Source organism: Sander lucioperca, chromosome 19 (genome assembly GCF_008315115.2).
Source record: "Sander lucioperca isolate FBNREF2018 chromosome 19, SLUC_FBN_1.2, whole genome shotgun sequence".
NCBI classification, from domain to species: domain Eukaryota; kingdom Metazoa; phylum Chordata; class Actinopteri; order Perciformes; family Percidae; genus Sander; species Sander lucioperca.
Window position 1 is genome coordinate 14,052,795 of NC_050191.1, and position 23,535 is coordinate 14,076,329.

General features: G+C 39.9%; 3 protein-coding genes across 5 annotated transcripts in view; all 3 read right to left on the reverse strand.

The window, feature by feature from the left end:
• The window catches only part of LOC116056166 (cytochrome P450 2K1-like), a 55,304-nt gene that overhangs the window by 11,619 nt on the left and 20,150 nt on the right, over window positions 1-23,535 (reverse strand). The gene's annotated exons all lie outside the window — the stretch shown is intronic.
• LOC116056167 (cytochrome P450 2K1-like) lies at window positions 1,515-6,965 on the reverse strand. 3 transcript variants are annotated; one of them, XM_031308307.2, is made up of 10 exons: window positions 6,597-6,803; window positions 6,304-6,466; window positions 5,829-5,978; window positions 5,212-5,372; window positions 4,878-5,057; window positions 3,697-3,838; window positions 3,394-3,578; window positions 2,369-2,510; window positions 2,090-2,284; window positions 1,515-2,059 (listed from the first exon to the last, which is right to left on the reverse strand). In XM_031308307.2, the coding sequence occupies exons 1-9, from the start codon at window positions 6,801-6,803 to the stop codon at window positions 2,097-2,099; spliced, it is 1,518 nt and encodes a 505-aa protein (XP_031164167.2). In that variant the 3' UTR covers window positions 1,515-2,059; window positions 2,090-2,096. The 3 variants fall into 3 exon arrangements, with proteins under 3 accessions (XP_031164167.2, XP_031164166.2, XP_035851086.1); XM_031308306.2 differs by having other exon boundaries at window positions 1,515-2,284; window positions 6,597-6,965; XM_035995193.1 differs by lacking the exon at window positions 4,878-5,057 and having other exon boundaries at window positions 1,515-2,284; window positions 6,597-6,965.
• Window positions 12,419-19,880, reverse strand: LOC116056181 (cytochrome P450 2K1-like). Its single transcript, XM_031308342.2, has 9 exons — window positions 19,522-19,880; window positions 19,220-19,382; window positions 18,697-18,846; window positions 18,080-18,240; window positions 17,745-17,924; window positions 16,412-16,553; window positions 16,057-16,241; window positions 12,959-13,100; window positions 12,419-12,872 (listed from the first exon to the last, which is right to left on the reverse strand). Exons 1-9 carry the CDS (start codon window positions 19,726-19,728, stop codon window positions 12,679-12,681), a joined length of 1,524 nt encoding a protein of 507 aa, XP_031164202.1. The 5' UTR covers window positions 19,729-19,880; the 3' UTR covers window positions 12,419-12,678.

The following is a 23,535-nucleotide window of genomic DNA, read 5'->3' on the forward strand; positions in this document are numbered from 1 at the left end:
TAAAACTTTGTTAGTGCCTTGTTTGACGTTTTTTTTTTTTTTCAAAGCTTTATTCTGCTGTTTTCTAGTCTTTCAATGTCTTTAGTTGCTTTTTTCAATGTTTTTGTCACTTTTGTCATTTTAGTCAACATTCTTTGACGTTTTTTTAAACACTAATTGCGAAGAGCGCTGAGTTGAACCATCCAGGTTATTTTTGGGCAATTGTGTTGAAAGAAACGCACATTTCTGATATAGCAAACTTTGAAAAGGGGTCAGACTTGACACGAGGACAACAGGAGGGTTAAATTGAATTTTCACATTTCCCCCATTTTAACTGTATTACTGATAAATGCTTTGGTAATAAATACAGAAACTACAATCTGCTGTGTAGTTCATTTTAGAGTAGTCACATTTTAATTGAATGGTTCTTAACAAATGCACATTCAGAAATGTAAACAAAGTATTATTATTGTCAATGTACCGTATAATTGCCTCTGCCTCATACAGGCTCTCCCTCCCTCCCTCTTCTGTCTTTTTCTATGTTAACACTGAAATAGCAAATATATCTATGGTGATTAATCTTCCATGGAAAGGAGGGTAATAGGGCTGCAGCTATCAATTATTTTAGTAATCGAGTATTCTACCGACTATTACATCGATTAATCGAGTAATCGGATAAGAAATGCTTTTGCTTTATAGTAAACAGCAATAGTAAATATACAAAAGACAGGTTTCCTTTTTTAGAAAAAGTAACATTTTTATTGCCTAAATAGCCTACAATAACAGGGATAGATGCTATTTTTTTTAAGCACTGGCTGCATGGGCCACCAAGCCCCTTATTCTGATGGCAAAAGTAAATTTTTGGTGGCCCAAATGTAAATCTTTTTTGCCCCCTTCCCCTTCATGCCTCTTGCTCATTACACTGGATATGAAAAAGAGTTGTTCACTAAGCCGAGGTAAATGTGACTGTACAAAGCTTACAGCAGGGCTATTCAACTACACTGTTGTTGAACTGTTTAGGGGGACACATTTCAAGAAAGCTAATTCTGAGTGAGGAGAAAGAATGCAGACATAACCGGCATGGTCCAATGATATCATTCACATGCATATTAAGTAGCCATGAGGTTAACCACTCCAGCGGGGAGGGCTGGTTTGTCTCCGGCAGCAGCTAAGTTTACAAGAATTTGTCCAGATTTCAAGATTCAGAGCATTCGTAGACGTAGTATTGACGCCCTGCTATTGTGGTAAGCTAGTTTGATTTTACAATACACACACTGTACAGAGTTTTCGTTTTTTTGTAGCTTAAAATGATCCCAAACTTTTTGTCGTTTTTCAAGACGATTTGCAGCTTTGAGTTTGAAGCAGTTAGAAAGGGGTGAGTACCCCGAAGATTAATGCTGTGGTACTCTGGTGGAAAACTTCAGGCTGAAAGGCAGTTACTGCCACAAAGTTCAGATAACTTGAGGTTTATTGTGTACATGAAATTATTACATTTCTATTTTGCTATTTACAAGAAAGCCTTTTTGTAATAATTAACAGCACACACTTTATGAGGAAGCTGACAGTATTTTTACGGTTTCAGACCCCAGTAAGACAGACCCCCTTTAATCATGTATGGAAGGCCTGGTTTGATAACATCTTTGGCTCCAATCTTGAATATGAATCTTGAATGTCAGTCTGCTGTCAAGCCAAATTCCCAAGTATTTATAGTATATGGCTCAGAAAGATAGATGTGGATACTATCTAAACTTTTAATGGCAGGATAGTCAGAGATGCCAATGGATGTAGAGAATACCATCTATCTGGTCTGATATCCAATCACGTGCCAGGTATTTTTTTAAGTGCCTGCCCTTTCCCAGACACTTTTCAATGACCGCTTCTCAGATGGTTCTGTGTAACACATCATCTGGTGCATCATCAGGTTACTGATGTGCATTTAGTTACTTATTTGCAAATCTTTGATGAAATGAAAGTTCTGTTAATTGCATCATTGAAATTTAACATTTTCAGTTCTGTTGCACTATATGGAATATAATGCTGTACAAATTAAAATCTACTCTCTTGAAGTGAGTTGAAGTCATAAAAGTGGGCCAAGCAGCATTTTCAAGCCCTACTGCTCACATACAGGAAACAGCACACAGTTTATGGGGTGAAGGGCTGAGGGTGAAGCCCACACGTGGAGTCAGATCCAGTTCATCCTCTGAAACTCCAGGAGGAGGAGTGAAACGAAAGTGCTGCAGGAGGCTGGTGAAGAAGATGAAGAGCTCCATCCTGGCCAAACTCTCTCCGGGACAAATCCTGTGACCTGTTAGAGAGAGAGAACGAAGGAAAATGTTTATCTCATCAGCAAGTAAATGAACATCTAGAACTGATGGCTAAATTCACCAACCTGCAGAAAAAGGCATGAAGGCTTCTCGCTTGACAAACTTCCCGTCTTTGTCCAGGAAGTGAGCAGGATAAAAGCTGTGTGGCCTCTCCCACTCACTCTCATCATGCAGGACAGATGTTAAGAGAGGAAATACTTTGGTCCCCTGTGGACAATACAGAAAAACATTCTCTACAAGCAATAGTATTTTCAAACTACATAAAAAAACAAGTCACAAAGCACAGAAAGGAATCGCTACATCTTAAATAATTTTAACATTTTGTATGCTGAACATGCAGCTATATGAAGGACCAAACAGGACTTGTTTGAACAGCGTATTGCATAATTTCCTGTTGACAGTGCGTCTGTTTAGTGATAGCGTATTGCTTGGTTAGCTTGATGCAGTTCATTCTGTCATATTCTTCATTACAGCATCTGATTATCCGCTTTACATTTAAACCTACCATAGTAGTATCCCAAATGACAAATCTGATATGTTTTATTCGTCAGCAGTAGGAGTGGGGGCTGGGGACGCCCATACAATTGTTTTTTTGTTTTTTTTTAGCCCTGTAAGCTAGTTTAGCTTGTTGAAGGCTTGCCACCATGATGCTGATGTCTACCTGAAGAATGGCAAGATTGACAAAAGGCGGGGCGGTAACTTTGTTCTACAGCAGCCACACTGGCCGGTCACAAGGCTACCTGAAGATGTGTCTGCAGACATTTATTCCTGAGCACAGGTTTCTGCTGATGCTGACTCAAAATGGCATAAATCCACCTGAAAAACCATGCGTATGCCTTTCCCCACACACAATATGGTCTTTATAAAGGAAGAATGTGCGGTAAGAATGTGTGCACTTTAGGCAGACTTCAGCTGAAATAGCTGCTGGTGAAGTGATAAAGAGGCGGTTAAATCTCCAGACTGTAATTGCATTTGTGGTTGTTTAAACATTTCACTGATAGTGATTGTATTTTTTGCTACAGAGCATTCAGTAAAATGTATAAAAGTTCATGTTAAATTAGTGTAAAATAGGTGTTTTATTCAGTCTGACCTTCTTAATGAAGTGACCCTGGAAGGTGATGTCTTGGCTTGTTTTGTGAGGCACTGCTATCGGGAGGATGCTGGCCAGTCTCTGTGTCTCATGGATGACAGCGTTGGTGAAGGGCAGGTTCTTCCTGTCCTCAACCTGAACGTTACGACTTCCTATCTCCCTGCTCAGCTCCTCCTGGACCTGGTCTGAGAGAGGAAAAGTTTTTGTTTTCATAAGACGATTTGGTAACACTTTATAATAACCATCATTACTAAATGGTAAATTGATAGTTATTTAAACCTTTGTTAAACTTTTGTTTGCTACCTTGTATTTTTGGATTCTTGGCCATAAACAGAAGTCCCCATCTCAGTGTAGATGCTGTTGTGTCAGTGCCAGCCCCGAAAAGATGAAAAACTGTCTGCATAAGGTTGTGTTCGTGGAAGTAACTGTTGGCAATCCCAGATTCCTGCAGGTAAAGATACATTGGTGCAGTTATATAGACAAAAACTTTTGAGGTAGTAGTAGTGATAGTGGGTTGGGTTGCACTTCAATTCTTCTCACTGATAACTCTACTCTTGGCTAGGGGTGTGAATCTTCATTGGTGTCACGATTTGATTACAATTATCCTGTCAACGATTGAAATCGATTTGATATCACAATGTTTCACCTCCTCAATATTAATATATATTGCTACACATGGTTTTCATCAACAAATTCAAGCAGTCATATGTATGAACAGGCAAAAGGCAAAAACAAAAAAGTAGCGTCAGCGTTAGCATCAGGGACTGCCCATTGTTCCAATGGCCTATTATTTCGTAACACCAGTAGTCTGAAAAATTTGCCTTTGGACCGAAAGCCCCTTTGTCTGACAGGCTTATCCCAAAAACAAATGCCCATTGCTCCCAAAATACCCAATCTTCCTGCAGTAAAAAACAATTTGTGGCCTGCAATCAGTGAATAAAGTGCAGCTCTACAGACTTTACAGTCAGTGAGTATTAAGTGACATTTCATTCAGATGTCTTGAGGTGAGAGGTAAAGGGAACCCTTTCAAAATGGCCATGCCATTTTTTCACCTCATCAAAATGTAGCCTATTTTTGGACCATTATTTAACCCACTTCCCAACAAGCTAGCTTAATATAGTTGGTACCAATGGATTCCTTAGGTGTTCTAGGAATTTATAATACAGACATGGATCGATTCTGAATCGATGTTGGATCGTTCAAATGAAAATCGATTTGAATCAGAAAATTGATTTTCTTAGATCCAGCCCTATTCATATAGCAAATTTCAAACCAACCCAAGTTGACCAAAGTCTTTAAAATAACTTAAGTAACATAACATGGTAATGGCAAGAAAGCGATAGAGATAATAATACTATCACATGCTCAAATAGATAAGTAACAGAACAGATAGAAAATATAAAACACAGAAGAGTTAAAAGTGATGTAAGAATATCTTAATTGTTAATAGCATTGACCATAATAGTGATGATAAGCTTCCCAACCTCCAGATTTTGCTTTCGGACCAGAAAGGCGTCCACAAAGCCTCTGCACATCTGAGGATTGAGGGTCTCTTTCAAACGACTGAACAGCTGTAAGTTATGTTTCTGGTTGACAGCAAATATTGTCTCCATTTCTTTCTTCCCACCAAACCATTTACCGATCCATGGAAACATGTTATACAACTGTTAACAAAAATATAGATGCATCAGTATGTACAAAATGTATTTAACATGCAAGTGATGAATCACATAATTTCTTCAATTCAGTTCAGTTGTATTATGTATCTGAAAATCACAATGCTAAAAGTTTAAGCTGAATAAAAATATGAACTGTCACCTGTACTGATGGGGAGCCCGCAAGTTGAATGTTTCTGTTTGTCCGATCTACCAGGGATGTAAACTCTGGATCATCATATTCAAATCTGCTGCCATAAACAATGGAGCAGATCATATTAGAGACTGCATAGTTTATTGGTTGGGTCGAATCAAAAGCTTCACCTGTAACAAGGGAAACAGGAAAAAATCCAAATCACGAGTGTTGGAAATATGTTACGTGCCATTTTGTGATAATTGAACAAAGCCTCTCTCATCAAGTTGGTATTATACATTGTAACACTGTTCTCCTTCCTGAAGATTTATGAACCAACCTTGAACCAATCCTCATTTTTTTCTGTTTACCCTTTCTTATCTATCCACTCTCATGTTATCAAAATGAATGAAACGATCGTTAGAAAATGTTTATATTCTTATCTCATAAAACCTTTAGAACATTGTGGAACTGAACCCTGTGTGTTACTATCTCTGAGCGTTTGTAACTGCTTTAAGAGTCAACTCACAAAGGTCAACCCAGTGGACGATAAGATACAAATCATGAAACAATTGTGACTGGATTGTTTCATTAAAAGAGGATTGATGAAACATTGTTCATCATACAGTAGGTTAAAAGTCACTTACCTTTAAATGTCTTGAACACTTCAATGAGGTAATCACATTCCTCAATGATTTTGTCCTCACTCGCCTTCTTGCCCATCCCAAAGTCTCTCAGGTTAGTCAAAGCAAAGCGCCTCATCTCTTTCCACGAATCACCATTGGACCATAAAACCCCTGAGATTAAATTAGTTTTTTTAACTTAAAAAACTTGGAATGGATAAAAGACGACGATTTTAATTGACAGATCTGTAAAACCAGAGTTTCTTCAGAAAGAGTCGTGCAAAAGCACCACTTCACATATTTTGACCAGAGATGTGCTAATAAGCTTCTTGGAAATAAGTTAATTAAGCATGAAAGATGCAAATGACTGATCGACTTAAGAAATCTTAGTTTCCTAAGACCAAAACGGCCGATGAGTTAACATTCTTAAAGACAAACAAACATTTACTGGAAAATAAACAGAACAGAAAAATGATTTCTGAAAAAGCTCTTTCCTTACCATGACCTTGACTATATTCCTCCATTATTAACATTGGATCTCTTTCACCAAACTCTTCAGCATAGTTGACAAGTGCCTCTTTCACCGTCTTGTACCCAGCCAGGACAACCACTTTTTGGGGTCCCAAATACACAGTGAACACTGATCCATATGTCTTGGAAAGCTACGAACAGGGGCACAATGTCATGTCATAAAAAAAAAAGCAATGTGATAGAAGAATTATTGTAACAGTGTTGCTGCCTGGAGAGCACGCACAACAAATCCCCCCAAAAGAAAAGCAATGTATTCCTCACCTTTAGTAATGTGTTGTAGGGCCTCTTGAGATCAAGCTGCAGCAGGTTCCCAATTAGAGGAAATGGTTTTGGTCCTGGAGGTCCCTTTTTGTCTTCCTTTGAGCTGAAGCTGGAGGAGGAGACGAGGTAGACGAGTAGCAGGACCAGCAGAGCCCCCAACAGGGAGATGGAGCTGGAGGACTGGAGAAAGAGATCTAAAATCCCCATTACTTTAAAAAAGTGTCCTGAAGTTGCTACTTCACTGACAAAGTATGTTTCCTCCTGGAGCCTATAGTTTTGTGAGGGTTCTGGTTGACAGGGATTTCACAACTAACTCTACACTGCAGCAATCTTCCCACTACTTACTGTACTGTGATTGGTGTTTTACTTGTTGGAACGACGTGTTCCCACTACGCACATGAAAGCTGGTGTTTTACTTGTTAGTACGATGTGTTCCCACTATGCACATGAAAGCTGGTGTTTTACTTGTTAGTACGATGTGTTCCCACTATGCACATGAAAGCTTTGCTGACCTTTGCTACTTTTGTTCTCTCCACTGCTGCTGCTCATATAGAATTTCAAAACCCCCACGTCCACTGTTGATAAAAATTATTGTTTTTAATTTTTATCAACAGTGGTTGTCCCTAAAGAACCATGTGTCTAACAGTAGTTCCGCATTACATTAATTAATTTGCAGCAAGTTTTATTTATTTTTATACCGCGTATTCTCCGTGTAAATTCATGAACCGAACCAAGACGCCCGTACCATTTCGGTTCAATACGAATACATGTACCGTTACACCCCTAATGAGTATATACAAAAAGTATTTAACAGTCAAGTAAAAAATCCCATCATTTCTTCAATTCAGTTCAGTTATATTATGTATTTGAAAATCACAATGCTTAAAAAAGTGTAACCTGAATAAACATGAAATGTCACCTGTATTGACGGGGAGCCCACAAGTTGTATGTTTCTGTTGGTCCGATCTACCAGGGATGTAAACTCTGGATCATCATATTCAAATCTGCTGCCATAAACAATGGAGCAGATAATATTAGAGACTGCATAGTTTATTGGTTGGGTCGTATCAAAAGCTTCACCTGTAACAAGGCAAACAGGAAAAAATCCAAATCATGAGTGTTGGAAATATGTTACGTGCCATTTTGTGATAATTGAACAAAGCCTCTCTCATCAAATCAGAACCAACCTTGAACCAATCCTTAACTATCAGCTCTCACATCATCAAAGTGAATCGAGCAATTGTTAGAAAATGTTTATATTCTTGTCTCATAAAACCTTTAGAACATTGTGGAACTGAACCCTGTGTGTTACTATCTCTGAGCATTTGTAACTGCTTTAAGAGTCAACTCACAAAGGTCAAAACAGTGGATTATAAGATACAAATCATGAAACAATTTTGATCAGGTTGTTTTATAACAAGAATTGACGAAACAATGCTCAACATGCAATAGGTTATAATAAGACACTTACCTTTAAATGTCTTGAACACTTCAATGAGGTAATCACATTCCTCAATGATTTTGTCCTCACTCGCCTTCTTGCCCATCCCAAAGTCTCTCAGGTTAGTCAAAGCAAAGCGCCTCATCTCTTTCCACGAATCACCATTGGCCCATAAAACCCCTGAGATTAAACATGTTTTTAAGTTAAAAAAAAACTTGGAATAGATAAAGACAATTAGAGCTTTCCTCGACTAAAGACCTTCTTAGTTGTCTAAGAACACTTTTTGTTTACTATTTGATTAGTTGATTTAATTGACAGATCTGTAAAACCGTGTTTCTCCACAAAGAATCATGTAAAAGCACCACTTTAATCTTGTTTACCAAAGATGTGCTCATACGTTTCTAGAAAATAAAATCATTCAGCATGAAAAAGGCATAAAAAATGACTAAGCGACAAAAGAAATCTTGGTCAACTGAGACCAACACGAACGATTAGTCGACTAAGAGGATGCAGCCCTAAAGACAATCAACATTTGCTGGAAAATAAACAAGGAATTTCGAAAAAAGGTCTTTTCTTTCCTTACCATGGCCTTGATTAGATTACTGCATTATTAACATGGGATCTCTTTCACCAAACTCTTCAGCATAGTTGAAAAGTGCCTCTTTCACCGTCTTGTACCCAGCCAGGACCACCACTTTTTGGGAAAAGAAGACAATGTGGTAGAAAAGTAATTGTAACAATGACTACGTTTACATGCACATAATATTCCAGTTTTTGCCCTAATTCTGAAAAAGACTATATTCTGACTAAACTGTCACTCACAGAGCTGCCCATGAGCAGTAAACGGGCAAGAGGCCGTAAACTGGGCGTAAACTGCAGTAAAAACCCTGATTGAGACGCATATTCCGAATGCGCTGTATACATTTCCAAGAAATGCATCTAAAACCCGAATAATACTGGAATATCCCACGTCTTAATCGGAAAATGCTATATTCGGAAAAAGGCCTTATTCGATATATCCAACCAGAATATGCTGTTTACATGACAAACTTGGTACCCCTCGCATGTCAGACTGAGGCTCAACTAGAGTCGCCGTTTTAAACACATGGTGAATTCAAACAAAACTACAGTACTAAAACCACTTGGGTTTAGAAAAAGATCATGGGTGGAGTTAAAAGAAGTACGTTTGCGACCGGCCACGTCCCAGAATTTGTCATTCTTACTACTACGCGTACTTCTGGAGCACCTGCTCTGATCACTCCAGATGGGTTTGCAGTTGAAAGCCCGGTTTTCTTGTACAGATGCTCAAGGGTGCCTTGTGCATCGGTATCAAACGAAGAGGGCCATGACCAGCTGCGACGGCAACACTGTTCACCTTGTGACTGTGTGTGTTTGTCTCACCATGGCAAAATGTAGTCCTGGAGACCTACTGTAACGGGAACAACCATTGAGGTGATATCAGGTACTTTGCCAGGTCTTTAAATGTCTGTCTGTCTGTGGCCAGATTTTGTCACCCCCGATACATCACAATTGTGCAAGATGCAGTCATGAAACTTTACAGTTGTGTAGTTATAAAGGCTGACTTTGAGTGTTCTCAGGCTCAGTTTGATGAGTGTGGTTCGAGCAAGGGAGTCGGAAGTAAGTGGGGTAGAAAGGAGGAAAGGAGCCCCGCCATTTTTTGCCCCTGGCGTCATGGCTGGTATGATGCCATCGCAAAATGGTCTCTAGTTTTCCGCATATTAAAAATAATACCGATATTATCATTAGGCGTGTGACGAGACACTCGGCTCACGAGACGAGACACGAGATTGGGTTCACGAGAACAAGACGAGATTTTAACACTATTTTAAAGAAAACTTAAATGATGAAATATGACTGAAAAATAGTCTTATGTAATCGAAAGTCACAAAATGAAAAATGTTTTTGTATCTTATTCTTTTTTAGCCTGTTTTATATTTATGACCGTTTTGAATTGCTCTTTAATGTTTTATGTAAAGCATTTTAAATTGCCTTGTTCCTGAAAGGTGCTATAGAAATAAAGTTGCCTTGCCTGTACAACCTCAGCCTGTCAGTCTGTCACCAGGGCAAATTAAAGCTGTTGTCTTGTGGAGCATATAAACTTAAGTTCAGGTAGACTTGCAACAAGAACATTTGCAGCTAGATTTGAGGTAAGCACCTCCAACTTTAATGCTGTGGTCAGATATATTGGATCTTGTTAATTGTGTACATCAAAATATTTTTAATTTTCCATCTCAAGTTACAAGAAAGCCATTTTTGTAATAGTTTCAGGATTCTTATCTGCAGGCATACATAGTGAGTAGCAAAAGAAGAAAGCATTCCATACACATTTTCTTAAGGGACCGCTCGGTATTTATGGAATGGACCACCGGAGGAAAATAGGGGAGGGTCATGTTTTTTTTTATATTTTGCTGAGGGGAGGGTCATCCAACATTTTTTAGTCTGGGTGGGGGGGGGTCACCCAACTTTTTTATTCATGAAAAGAGCAAAATTTAAAAGTGGCTTGTTTGGTGCATATTTATCCATGTAGCTCTCAGTCTTGGCCCCCTAGCAGATGGTCTGACCGCATACGCAGAGTTTCCTGGTGGATCAAATGGGTAATTGCATTGTTTAAAAAATTTGTGGAATAATTACATCTGGCATGACCAGATATTAAATAAATATCTTAAATAACACAAAACAACTAAATGGTGATAGGTAATACATCTGATTTCATATACTGCTTTAGTAAAAAAAAATTATCACCTGGCTGACGATGGGAGCAGCAGGACACAAAAAACAAAACTTACTGTTGCACTAGTCTGGACATCTTGCCGTGCCAACCTTGCAATAAAGGTTTCCTAAATGCCATCTATATACATGTGATGTCAGCTTACTAATTGATTGTGGGTTTTGTGTAGATATGGACTTTTATACGTTTATTCCACTTTGTTTAAACAGCGAAGTCGAGAGGCCTCGTATGTGACGCTCATATCGGCCTTGCTGGATACACCGTATCATTTACCTTTTTGTGGATCTACTGATCGCTGTGGATTACTTTTTTTCGTGTCATTGGATTACGGCAAAATGCGGATCTTTTTTCTCAACGTGTCTTAACGTTTTATGGTGTGACTGCGCTTGGTTTCTGCGTTTGGAGAGGCATCTCAACAGACTGTAGGTCCAACACTGATTGTTCACTGTTACATTTTAGTTGAATTTAAGCGTCTGTCTATTGCGTTCCAAAACAGCCGTGCCGCGATTGGATTTCATAAGGGCGAATTGTTAAATTGTTATAATGTAACTTAAAAACTTTAAAAATAAACATATGTGTTTTGGAATATAATGTTCAGCTTCGGCAGCTTTACCTATGTGCTAAAATATACAATGACGATAGTGACAAGTCCATAGCAACCAGTGTTGAATTGGTTATATCCCAGCGTCCTTTGCTGAATGGTCTCAATGTTTTATTGTTTTATTTCATGTGAAAACTAGTTTACTAGAGGAGTAACTTAGTATTTGAAGTAATGCAGTAATGCATGAAGTGTGCATTTAGTTCCCATGCTTATTGTGTTTCCACAACAATGTTAGTGAGTAAATCTACTGAAATGGCCACCACACCATAACAGAGGAGTGGGATGTGTAAGATGAGAATGCAGAGGTTAACTCCTGTATGTCATGGTTGTAAAAATCAAATGGTATCTGTACTTCTTTGTTAAGTGCAAACTTGCACGCGAGGGGAGGGTCATTCCTTTTTTTCAAATTGTGTTGGAGGGTCATAGGGAAATTATTACTGACGAGGGGAGGGTCACGTCTTTTTAGGTTAGAGGCCACAAAACTCCTCCGGTGGCCCCTTAATTAAATAACGAGCAGTTCCTAATTACATCAATGGTGTTGAACATTTGCATTACTGTTAAACTACTTTTTAAAATTCCAAGCCCTCATCCCACAGCACAAACTCTATGAGGAAGCTGACAATATATTTACTATTTGAAAGACAGGCCGCCAACGTTGATTATGAATCTTAAATGTCAGTCTGATATTAAGCCAAATTCTCAAATATTTATATGGCTCAGCGAAAACTGATGTGGAGACCATCTAAACTTCTAATAGCAGGATAGTCAGAGATGCAAATGGATGTAGAGAATACCATGTACAGTATTTCGTCTGATCTGCTTACCTTGAGCACAGCTAGATTCTCATGATATTACAAGATCACGCTAGAATTACGAGATTTCATATCGCACAACTCCATATTTTCAGGCTTCAAGTAATGCGTTTGTGTTTGAACTACCAGCTTACCAAACCAGCCAAACGGCTGTGACTGTTCATGACAATACAACAATGGCAGATTTAATAGACAGATTGCTCATCAAATCACCTGCCTGCCCAGTTTCCAATGACCGCTTCTCAGATGGTTTTAGTGTAACAAACCATCTGGCTTGTCATCAGGTTACTGATCTGCATTGAGTTGCTTATCTGCAAGCCTTTGATTAAGTGAAAATTGTCTTAATTGCATCATTGATATTGAACATATTTAGTGCTGTTGTTGCACTTCATTGAATAAAACACTGTACAATTAAGCATCTACTCTACTCTTGAAGTGAGTTGAAGTCATAAAAGCAGGCCAAGCAGAATTTTCAATCCCTATTGCTCAATACAGGAAACAGCACACAGTTTATGGGGTGAAGGGTTGAGGGTGAAGCCCACACGTGGAGTCAGATCCAGTTCATCCTCTGAAACTCCAGGAGGAGGAGTGAAACGAAAGTGCTGCAGGAGGCTGGTGAAGAAGATGAAGAGCTCCATCTTGGCCAGACTCTGTCCGAGACAAATCCTGCGACCTGTGTGTGAGAGTGAGAGCAAAGGAAAATGTTTATTTCACCTTCAAGTGAATGATCATCAAGAAGTGATGGCTAAATTTACCAACCTGCAGAAAAAGGCATGAAGGCTTTTCGTTTGACAAACTTCCCGTCTTTGTCCAGGAAGTGAGCAGGATAAAAGCTGTGTGGCCTCTCCCACTCACTCTCATCATACAGGACAGATGTTAAGAGAGGATATACTGTGGTCCCCTGTGGACCATACACAATTTGAAAAGTTTTATACTTGCTAAGCAAGTAATAATTCACCTAACACAGAAAGTAAGTATAGTAAGAATGGTTCAACAACTGTCCCAAATGACAAATCTGATAAATGTTTTATTCGTCATCAATAGGAGTGGGGGCTGGGGACACAATACAATTGTTTTTTTGTTTTTTTTTAGCCATGTAAGCTAGTTTAGCTGGTTGAAGGCTTGCCACCATGATGCTGATGTCTACCTGAAGAATGGCAAGTTTGACAAAAGGCCACTTTGTTCTACAGCAGCCACACTGGCCGGCCACAAGGCTGCTTGAAGATGTGTCTGCAGACATTTATTCCTGAGCACAGGTTTCTGCTGATGCTGACTCAAAATGGCATAAATCCACCTGAAGAACCATGTGTATGCCTTTCCCCGCACATAATGTGATATTTATAAAGGAAGAATGTGCGGTGAGAATGGGTGTGCACCTCAGGCAGACTTCAGACATGGCATATACGTGGTTTTAGCTGAGATAGTTGCTGGTGAAGTGATAAAGAGGCGGTTAAATATCCATTGTGAGACTTTAATTACGGCCTGAGCGCCGACAGCGGTGAAGGCCCTATTGAAACTGAAGGAATTCTTCCTTTCCTTTCTTCCGGCAAATGAATCGCCTTTTTGAGGGGTTTAACATACGCAAAAACTCACTAAAATTGCCGGTCACATCAATTCTGGTGAAAATGTACGTATTTTAAGGGTTTCAGGAATAGGTGCACAAAAATGGCTCGCTATCGCCCCCTACAAAATAAAAAAAAAATTGAGCCCCTGCAGTACGTTTAACATCGACTCACGAAATTTGGTACACATATGAAGCATGTCGAGGCGTACAAAAATCTACTCGAAATTTGTGCGATTTTGGCCATTTCCACATGTCATACTTTAACGAACTCCTCCTAGAGATTTCATCCGATCAACTTCAAATTTGGTGTGTCCCATCTTAAGACATTAAAGATGAAAAGTTATTAAAAGAAAAACTTTTCGTTATAGGGCATGGCCGTGGCGGGGCAGCCATTTTGTGCATGTCGCCATTGTAAAAGGAAGTGGGTGTAACTTGAGTGTACATTATCCAATTGGCTCGAAACCTTTCAGGATTCATAAGAGTCCAACCCTGACAACATCTACAGACCGATATTGGCTCAAAGTCATAGCGCCCCCTAATGGCAACAGGAAATAGACCTAAAAGTCAAGGTGCTATATTTTAACTCCTCCTCCTAGAGATTTCATCCGATGGATTTCAAATTTGGTCTGTACCATCTCAACTCCTTAAAGATGAAAAGTTATTAAAAGAAAAACTTTTCGTCAAACGGTGTGGGCGTGACGGCCATTTTGAGCATTTATCGATGAATAGGGCTGAGGTAGACACATTAACTAGCTTAACAAGCTGCAGTGTTTACCATTGCACATTAGCCTAGCAGCTAGCGGAGTTTTCTTCTGTTTATAGCTTTAGCCCGATAAAACGACACGGTTGAATTTCAGCCTGCATGCACGTTTCGTAGGCTAAAACAGAGCGGCTTATATCGGTAGAGAGAGCAACAAGTTAGCGAACTGCCGAGTCGCCCTCTCTGCTCTCTGTCTGTCTGCTCAGCTGCTAGACGGGCTGCACTCGGCATTGTCAGCAAACTATTTTATTTATATTTTACTTTATTAACAAAAGAGCTTTCTGAACTGTCTGTGGAATGGATCAACAGAGATGAGAGAAACCATTGTGGCCCTAAATGACAGCAAAACTCAGTAAAGACTCTCACATTGAGCTGAAATGGAAACACTGTGCTGCAATCTTTTTATACAGTCTATAGCTGCAACATATGTTGTAAGGTTTAAGCCGATGTTTTTTCACTTTTAACTCACTTTACATCAACTTTGCTATCTTTTTCCTCTTGCTTTTCCTCACAGTGGAACTCATATACGCTACTCTCCGTTACTGCTCGCTCTCCTTGCGCGACCACTCGGGCAGTGACGTCACTCACTTAAGGCACCCTGCCATTCTCGCTCTAACTTGCGCTACTCTCGTAAAGGGGTTGCGGTATACTGCTCTACCGTGGGAATTTCTTGCTTTTCAACCGCGGTAAGAAAAAATCCATACCGTCCCAGCCCTATCGATGAACGAAGAAGTTGTTGTAACAATGGTGCACATTGTCCAATTTGGCCGAAATTTCTCACGATGGACAAGGGTCCAGGCTTGAGGACATTTATAGGCCAAAATTGACTTTTGGTCCTAGCCCCCCCCCCGCTGGCAACTCAGAAATCAGCCTTATATGACAAACGTCATCCGATTTACATGAAACTTGTGTGGTCTACATGTTATACTGAGCCATCCCTATACTTTAGCCACGACCCCTTTCATAACATTTGAATCGTTTAAGTTAGTCTTGTGTGAGGTGTCATTGAACTCAACAGAGAGTTCCTTCTTCATTGATGATGGTTTGGCCCGCCCCCTATGCTTTAGCCACGCCCCCTGTCATAAAATTTGAACCGTTTAAGGTATACCCTTGTGAGGTATCATTGAACTCAGCAGAGGCTTCCTTTTTTATTGGTAAAAGTGTGCCCTCACCCCTATGCTTTGGCCACGCCCCCTTTAACAGCTAATGAACTGTAGGACGTAGAGTCTTGTGTGAGGTATCATTGAACTCAGCAGGGAATTCCCATTTCATTGATGATGATTTGCAGTGTCTGAGTGCTGTGCAAATGCATGTTCGCAAGGCGCGGCGTCCACCAGTAACGCCGATGTGCGCAGAGGTGCGAGGGCCCGTCCAACGCTGCTTGCAGCTTTACTTGGATTTGTGTTTGTTTAAACATTTCACAGATTGTAATTGTATTTTTTGCTACAGAGCATTCCCTAAAATGTCAATCAAAGGTGCTTTACAAAAGTTCATGTTAAATTAGTGTAAAATAGGTCTTTTATTCAGTCTGACCTTCTTAATGAAGTGACCCTGGAAGGTGATGTCTTGGCTTGTTTTGTGAGGCACTGCTATTGGGAGGATGCTGGCCAGTCTCTGTGTCTCATGGATGACAGCGTTGGTGAAGGGCAGGTTCTTCCTGTCCTCAACCTGAACGTTACGACTTCCTATCTCCCTGCTCAGCTCCTCCTGGACCTGGTCTGAGAGAGGAAAAGTTTTTTTCATAAGGACGATTTGGTAACACTTTATAATAACCATCATTAGTACATGGTAAATTGATAGTTATTTAAACTTTTGTTAAACTTTAATTTGCTGCCTTCAAATCTTGCTAGCTTTTCAACATTACCAACCCTGCCTTTAAGTTTCTTACCTTGTATTTTTGGATTCTTGGCCATATACAGAAGTCCCCATCTCAGAGTAGTTGCTGTTGTGTCAGTGCCAGCCCCAAAAATATGAATAACTGTCTGCATAAGGTTGTGTTCGTGGAAGTAACTGTTGGCAATCCCAGAATCCTGCAAGTAAAGATACATTGGTGCAGTTATATAGACAAAAACTTTTGAGGTAGTAGTAGTGATAGTGGTTTAGGTTGCACTTCATTTCTTCTCACTGATAACTCTACTCTTGGCTAGAGGTATGAATCTTCATTGGTGTCACGATTCGATTACAATTATCCTGTCAACGGTTCAAATCGATATCACAATGTTTCTCCTCCTCAATATTAATATATATTGCTACACATGGTTTTCATCAACACATTCAGATATGTATGAACAGATGAAAGGCAAAAACAAATGAGTCGGACCGGAAAATGAACAGGTTCCTTCCTTAGGCAATAATCGATTATGGTCTGTCATTGCATCGATGCAGAATTGTACTGGTCCGCATCGCGATCCATCCATGCAATGATTCATTTCAACACCCCCACTGTTGGCCAGGGAAGGTAGACAGACAGAGACATGATAGCTTGCATCTAGGCATCAGGGACTGCCCATTGTTCCAATGGCCTATTATTTCGAAACACCAGTAGTCTGAAAAATTTGCCTTTGGACCGAAAGCCCCTTTGTCTGACAGGCTTATCCCAAAAACAAATGCCCATTGCTCCCAAAATACCCAATCTTCCTGCAGTAAAAAACAATTTGTGGCCTGCAATCAGTGAATAAAGTGCAGCTCTACAGACTTTACGGTCAGTGAGTATTAAGTGACATTTCATTCAGATATCTTGAGGTGAGAGGTAAAGGGAACCCTTTCAAAATGGCCATGCCAGTTTTTACCTCGTCAAAATGTAGCCTATTTTTGGACCATTATTTAACCCACTTCCCAAAAAGCTAGCTTAATATAGTTGGTACAAATGGATTCCTTAGGTGTTCTAGGAATTTATAATACAGACATGGATCGATTCTGAATCGATATTGGATCGTTCAAATGAAAATCGATTTGAATCAGAAAATTGATTTTCTTAGATCCAGCCCTATTCATATAGCAAATTTCAAACCAACCCAAGTTGACCAAAGTCTTTAAAATAACTTAAGTAACATAACATGGTAATGGCAAGAAAGCGATAGAGATAATAATACTATCACATGCTCAAATAGATAAGTAACAGAACAGATAGAAAATATAAAACACAGAAGAGTTGAAAGTGAGGTATAAATATCTTAATTGTTAAAAGCAATGAGCATAATAGTGATGATAAGCTTCCCGACCTCCAGATTTTGCTTTCGGACCAGAAAGGCGTCCACAAAGCCTGTGCACATCTGAGGATTGAGGGTCTCTTTCAAACGACTGAACAGCTGTAAGTTATGTTTCTGGTTGGCAGCAACTATTGTCTCCATTTCTTTCTTCCCACCAAACCATTTACCGATCCATGGAAACATGTTATACAACTGTTAACAAAAATATAGATGCATCAGTATGTACAAAATGTATTTAACATGCAAGTGATGAATCACAAAAAAAAATTCAATTCAGTTCAGTTGTATTATGTATTTGAAAATCACAATGCTAAAAGTCTAAGCTGAATAAAAATATGAAGTGTCACCTGTATTGACGGGGAGCCCAAACATTGTATGTTTCTGTTGGTCCGATCTACCAGGGATGTAAACTCTGGATCATCATATTCAAATCTGCTGCCATAAACAATGGAGCAGATAATATTAGAGACTGCATAGTTTATTGGTTGGGTCGTATCAAAAGCTTCACCTGTAACAAGGGAAACAGGAAAAAATCCAAATCACGAGTGTTGGAAATATGTTACGTGCCATTTTGTGATAATTGAACAAAGCCTCTCTCATCAAGTTGGTATTATACATTGTAACACTGTTCTCCTTCCTGAAGATTTATGAACCAACCTTGAACCAATCCTCATTTTTTTCTGTTTACCCTTTCTTATCTATCCACTCTCATGTTATCAAAATGAATGAAACGATCGTTAGAAAATGTTTATATTCTTATCTCATAAAACCTTTAGAACATTGTGGAACTGAACCCTGTGTGTTACTATCTCTGAGCGTTTGTAACTGCTTTAAGAGTCAACTCACAAAGGTCAACCCAGTGGACGATAAGATACAAATCATGAAACAATTGTGACTGGATTGTTTCATTAAAAGAGGATTGATGAAACATTGTTCATCATACAGTAGGTTAAAAGTCACTTACCTTTAAATGTCTTAAACACTTCAATGAGGTAATCACATTCCTCAATGATTTTGTCCTCACTCGCCTTCTTGCCCATCCCAAAGTCTCTCAGGTTAGTCAAAGCAAAGCGCCTCATCTCTTTCCACGAATCACCATTGGACCATAAAACCCCTGAGATTAAATTAGTTTTTTTAACTTAAAAAACTTGGAATGGATAAAAGACGACGATTTTAATTGACAGATCTGTAAAACCAGAGTTTCTCCAGAAAGAGTACATATTTTGACCAGAGATGTGCTAATAAGTAGTAAGTAATTAAGCATGAAAAATGCAAATGACTGACCGACTTAAGCAATCTTAGTTTCACTCGATTCATTTTATTTAAACAGGGACAATGCACAAGTTAACATTAACCTTGTATAAGAACAAGGAGAGATGCATGTTTCCTAAGACCAAAACGGCCGATGAGTTAACATTCTTAAAGACAAACATTTACTGGAAAATGAACAAAACAGAAAAATGATTTTGCAAAAGCTCTTTCCTTACCATGGCCTTGATTAGATTCCTCCATTATTAACAGTGGATCTCTTTCACCAAACTCTTCAGCATAGTTGACAAGTGCCTCTTTCACCGTCTTGTACCCAGCCAGGACCACCACTTTTTGGGGTCCCAAATACACAGTGAACACTGATCCATATGTCTTGGAAAGCTAAGAACAGGGGCACAATGTTGTGTCATAAAACATTTTAAAAAGCAGACAATGTGATAGAAGAATTATTGTAACAGTGTTGCTGCCTGGAGAGCACACACAACAAATCCCCCTGAAAGAAAAGCAATGTATTCCTCACCTTTAGTAATGTGTTGTAGGGCCTCTTGAGATCAAGCTGCAGCAGGTTCCCAATTAGAGGAAATGGTTTTGGTCCTGGAGGTCCCTTTTTGTCTTCCTTTGAGCTGAAGCTGGAGGAGGAGACGAGGTAGACGAGTAGCAGGACCAGCAGAGCCCCCAACAGGGAGATGGAGCTGGAGGACCGGAGAAAGAGATCTAAAATCCCCATTACTTTAAAAAAGTGTCCTGAAGTTGCTACTTCACTGACAAAGTATGTTTCCTCCTGGAGCCTATAGTTTTGTGAGGGTTCTGGTTGACAGGGATTTCACAACTAACTCTACACTGCAGCAATCTTCCCACTACTTACTGTACTGTGATTGGTATTTTACTTGTTGGAACAATGTGTTCCCACTACGCACATGAAAGCTGGTGTTTTACTTGTTAGTACGATGTGTTCCCACTATGCACATGAAAGCTTTGCTGACCTTTGCTACTTTTGCTCTCTCCACTGCTGCTGCTCATATAGAATTTCAAAACCCCCACGTCCACTGTTGATAAAAATGATTGTTTTTATCAACATAATGAGGAAACATACATACATAATACTGCAATGCCTAATATATACACAACACATTCTCATGCCGACCTGTCACATACTGACATTTTTTCATTGGCGTCACTTTTCAAAATACTCGGTACACCTGGACGTCAAACTGAGGCTCCACTACAGTTTAAACAGAGTTTGAATTTAAAGTAGGGATGCCACGATTTTATGGACCGCCGATCATTATAAGTCGATATTTAAAATAACACAAGCAACGATAACTAGTTGATTTGGTGTCTATTCTTAAAATCGCTGCATGATGCTTACCTAAACGCCGTAGAGACCACCCTCCCGTCTGAGGAGTGTGTTCATTCATTTCCACTCTTCCCATTCATTTCTATAGGAGCAGCTGTGCAATTCATTCTGATAGTGTTGCGGGGTCTTTGAAGAAGCGGAGCTTCTGCCCCTCATAAGGTCACAAAAATCTTGTCGATCTACAATTAAGGCAGATTCAGCAACTGGATAGGCCATTTCTCGCATAAAATGTTTTGAGAAACACATTTTTGGTGAACTGTTTTCGTAAAATAAGAGATCGTATTCCAAACAAGCCGCCATTACGGTCTGTTTTGAAATCCTGGGAACAGATATTGCTCAATGATCTTCTCCCCGTCTTTCTTGTGGGGTCCCCCCTAGGTTCCATTTTCCATTTTGGGACCCATGCTCTTTTCTCCATACATGCGGCTAACCACAGTCGGTTAATTGCTTATTAAAAACATTTTCTTTGGCCTGGCTGCCTACCAGGTTGTACCATTGTAGGGGAATCACTGCTAGGTATTCAGTCTGACCTTCTTAATGAAGTGACCCTGGAAGGTGATGTCTTGACTCGTTTTGTGAGGCACTGCTATTGGGGCGATGTTAGCCAGTCTCTGTGTCTGTGAAGGGCAGGTTCTTCCTGTCCTCAACCTGAACGTTACGACTTCCTATCTCCCTGCTCAGCTCCTCCTGGACCTGGTCTGAGGCTATGTTTAGACGGAAACGATCTGACAAGAGTTTTTGGGGGAAAATCTGCGTGCATATGGTGACGCAAAAGTGTGTGAAATTCAATGTAGTATGCATGCCAGGCAGCTAGGTGGCACTGCCTCACAACACCACCAAGGCCGTGCGCCTACGTAGAACATTCCTTCTACTTCTCTCCTTAGTAGCGCGAAACCAAAACATGTCGAAGCGAACAACAAAAGCTTGTCTGGAAAGACGAGGAGGTGGAGTTGCGTGTTTGTCTGATGATGACCGGCACAATCGACCGTGATAAGCCCCAGCACAGCACCCACGGGAGCACTACCAATATCCTGAGCCTCACAGCCCTTCAGCCGCTGCTTGAGAGCGAGAGGCAGCGTGCAGAGGAGGCTGAAACAGACCCTCCTCTGCCCGCTGCCACTCGCTCTCTCTTTCTCTTCATCTGCAATGTTGTAGCCTACTCTGGCTCAAATGAATAGCCTACATATGGTCATCGAAATATAACAACCTTATCCACATTGTTGAAATCATTTAAATATTGAGCCATTACATTGAAAATCTTTTAGATAACATGAGCCTATAATTTCTGTAGCCTACTCCGTAACAACAGACTACCTGAACGCCTTTTTCTCGTCTCTCTCCACACCGCTTTCTCTTTCTTTTGCGTTTTTACCCTTTAGACAGTAACGCGACGGTGGAGCGTTTTTAAGATTTCCACTCTGGGGGGTGGTTTCACTTTTTTGCGTTTTTAAGCCCCAAAAACGCCGTTGCCGTATAAACGAAAGGCACATCCGATAAAATATCTTTTTGTTTTCACCCGTGAGCGTCATTGTGTAAACAGGGCCTGAGAGAGGACAAGTTTTTGTTTTCATGAAGACGATTTGGTAACACTTTATAATAACCATTGTTACTGTAACAGATTGGAAGTCTGTTCATTTTAAGTTATTTTAGGTTCGGATTCCCAGCCACACCAGCACAGAGGGAAGGACACAAGAAATATATATATAAAAATAGAATTTTATTATTTTCAGCATTAACCAATAATCTCTTTCAGCTGTATTTTGTCCCCGGAAGGCAATTGGTCATGCAGCAAGTTATACAATACATGAAAAACAACATAGTCATGCAATACTGAAGGAGATGGGGGGGTGACTTGAATACCAGTGTTCTGGAAGACCAACAATAGTCACTGGTGACCGACTTTGACATTTCCAAGTGTACAAAGCACAGCATCAATAACATCTAAAAAAGCAGCACAATGACGAAAAAGCTACAAATACCCACATTAAAGTGCAAAGTGACCAGGCATGTTGAATACATGATCAACATCTCTTCCATCATAACACAAATTGCCTACATCAGCGGCATAGACATCATCATTATCCTAATCCTCATCACCATCATCCCCATCACCAACACAAACCCCATCATATCGCTAAGTAAACTACACACTGCCAAGTGAATTGGGAGTTATTACCTCCTCCCCCGGCCTGATTTAACAAGTGAATTGGCTGTGGGGATAAAGAAGTGCTTGTACCTGTTGCTCTTAATCATGGGTAATCTGAACCTAGAGCCAGAAGGCAACATCTGAGTAAAGAATGTGGGTGCTGGTGGACAGGATGGCTTCATCCTTCCTCCCTACTTGTCTGTTGAACAGATCAGATAGCATACTCTGCTGTACGCACCCCCAAGATCTTGCTGCTCACTTTCACTATCCTGGATAGTGTGTTTTTGGCCTTGATGCTGAGGTTCCTGTATCAACAAATTTAAAGAAAAGGTTAAAACGCATGACATAACATCTGTAAAGTAGGATCATGAGGGTCTTATCAACAGGATACTGAGATAACTTCTGGAGGCAGAAGACATTGCTCACCCTTCTTACACAGCATCTCAGTTTTATAATTAAAATTCAGCTTGTCTTTGAATAAAAATCCCCAGGTAATTGTAGTTCCTTGATGATACTACTCTCAGGGTTTAATGGCTTGTGCCTAAAATTGATAATTATATCCTTAGATTTTGTTACATTCAGTTGAAGGAATGCACACCACAGTACAAACTCATCAACAACAGGACCATGGTTGTTTTCACCAGCATGAAGAAGACTGACAGAGACGTCTGCGAACTTTAAAATGAATCTGTTGTCGCAAAGGCTGTGGCAGCCCTGAGGGGACCCTGTAGATGATTTTAATTCTCCTGACATGCATCCATTCACCCTCACTCCCTGAGTTCTGTTAGTTAAAAAAAATCAAGGATCCAGCCCACAATATCAAAATCTAAACCAAAGTTCTTAATGAGCTTGTCGATTGAAATGTGGGGTTGGATTGTATTAAAAGCTGATAAGAAATCCACAAATAGCAGCCTGCCATCAGAAGGGATAGAACCAGGGCATGATGCATAGTTAGTAGAGAAACCTAAGATAAAACTCATTAAACTCCTGCGCCAGCTGTTTTATCGGATTTAAAACCACTTAAGAACCAA

Excerpts from the sequence above, each read along its gene's own strand:
- LOC116056167 (XM_031308306.2), bottom strand. The coding sequence starts at position 6,803 with ATGGGGATTTTAGATCTCTTTCTCCAGTCCTCCAGCTCCATCTCCCTG. Across the intron at positions 5,979-6,303 it reads GGAATATAGTCAAGGTCATG|GGGTTTTATGGTCCAATGGT; the intron begins GTAAGGAAAGAG and ends ATTTAATCTCAG. Across the intron at positions 2,285-2,368 it reads CTTCATGCCTTTTTCTGCAG|GTCACAGGATTTGTCCCGGA; the intron begins GTTGGTGAATTT and ends TCTCTCTAACAG.
- LOC116056181 (XM_031308342.2), bottom strand. The coding sequence starts at position 19,728 with ATGGGGATTTTAGATCTCTTTCTCCGGTCCTCCAGCTCCATCTCCCTG. Across the intron at positions 19,383-19,521 it reads CCTACAACACATTACTAAAG|CTTTCCAAGACATATGGATC; the intron begins GTGAGGAATACA and ends CCCTGTTCTTAG. Across the intron at positions 18,847-19,219 it reads GGAATCTAATCAAGGCCATG|GGGTTTTATGGTCCAATGGT; the intron begins GTAAGGAAAGAG and ends ATTTAATCTCAG.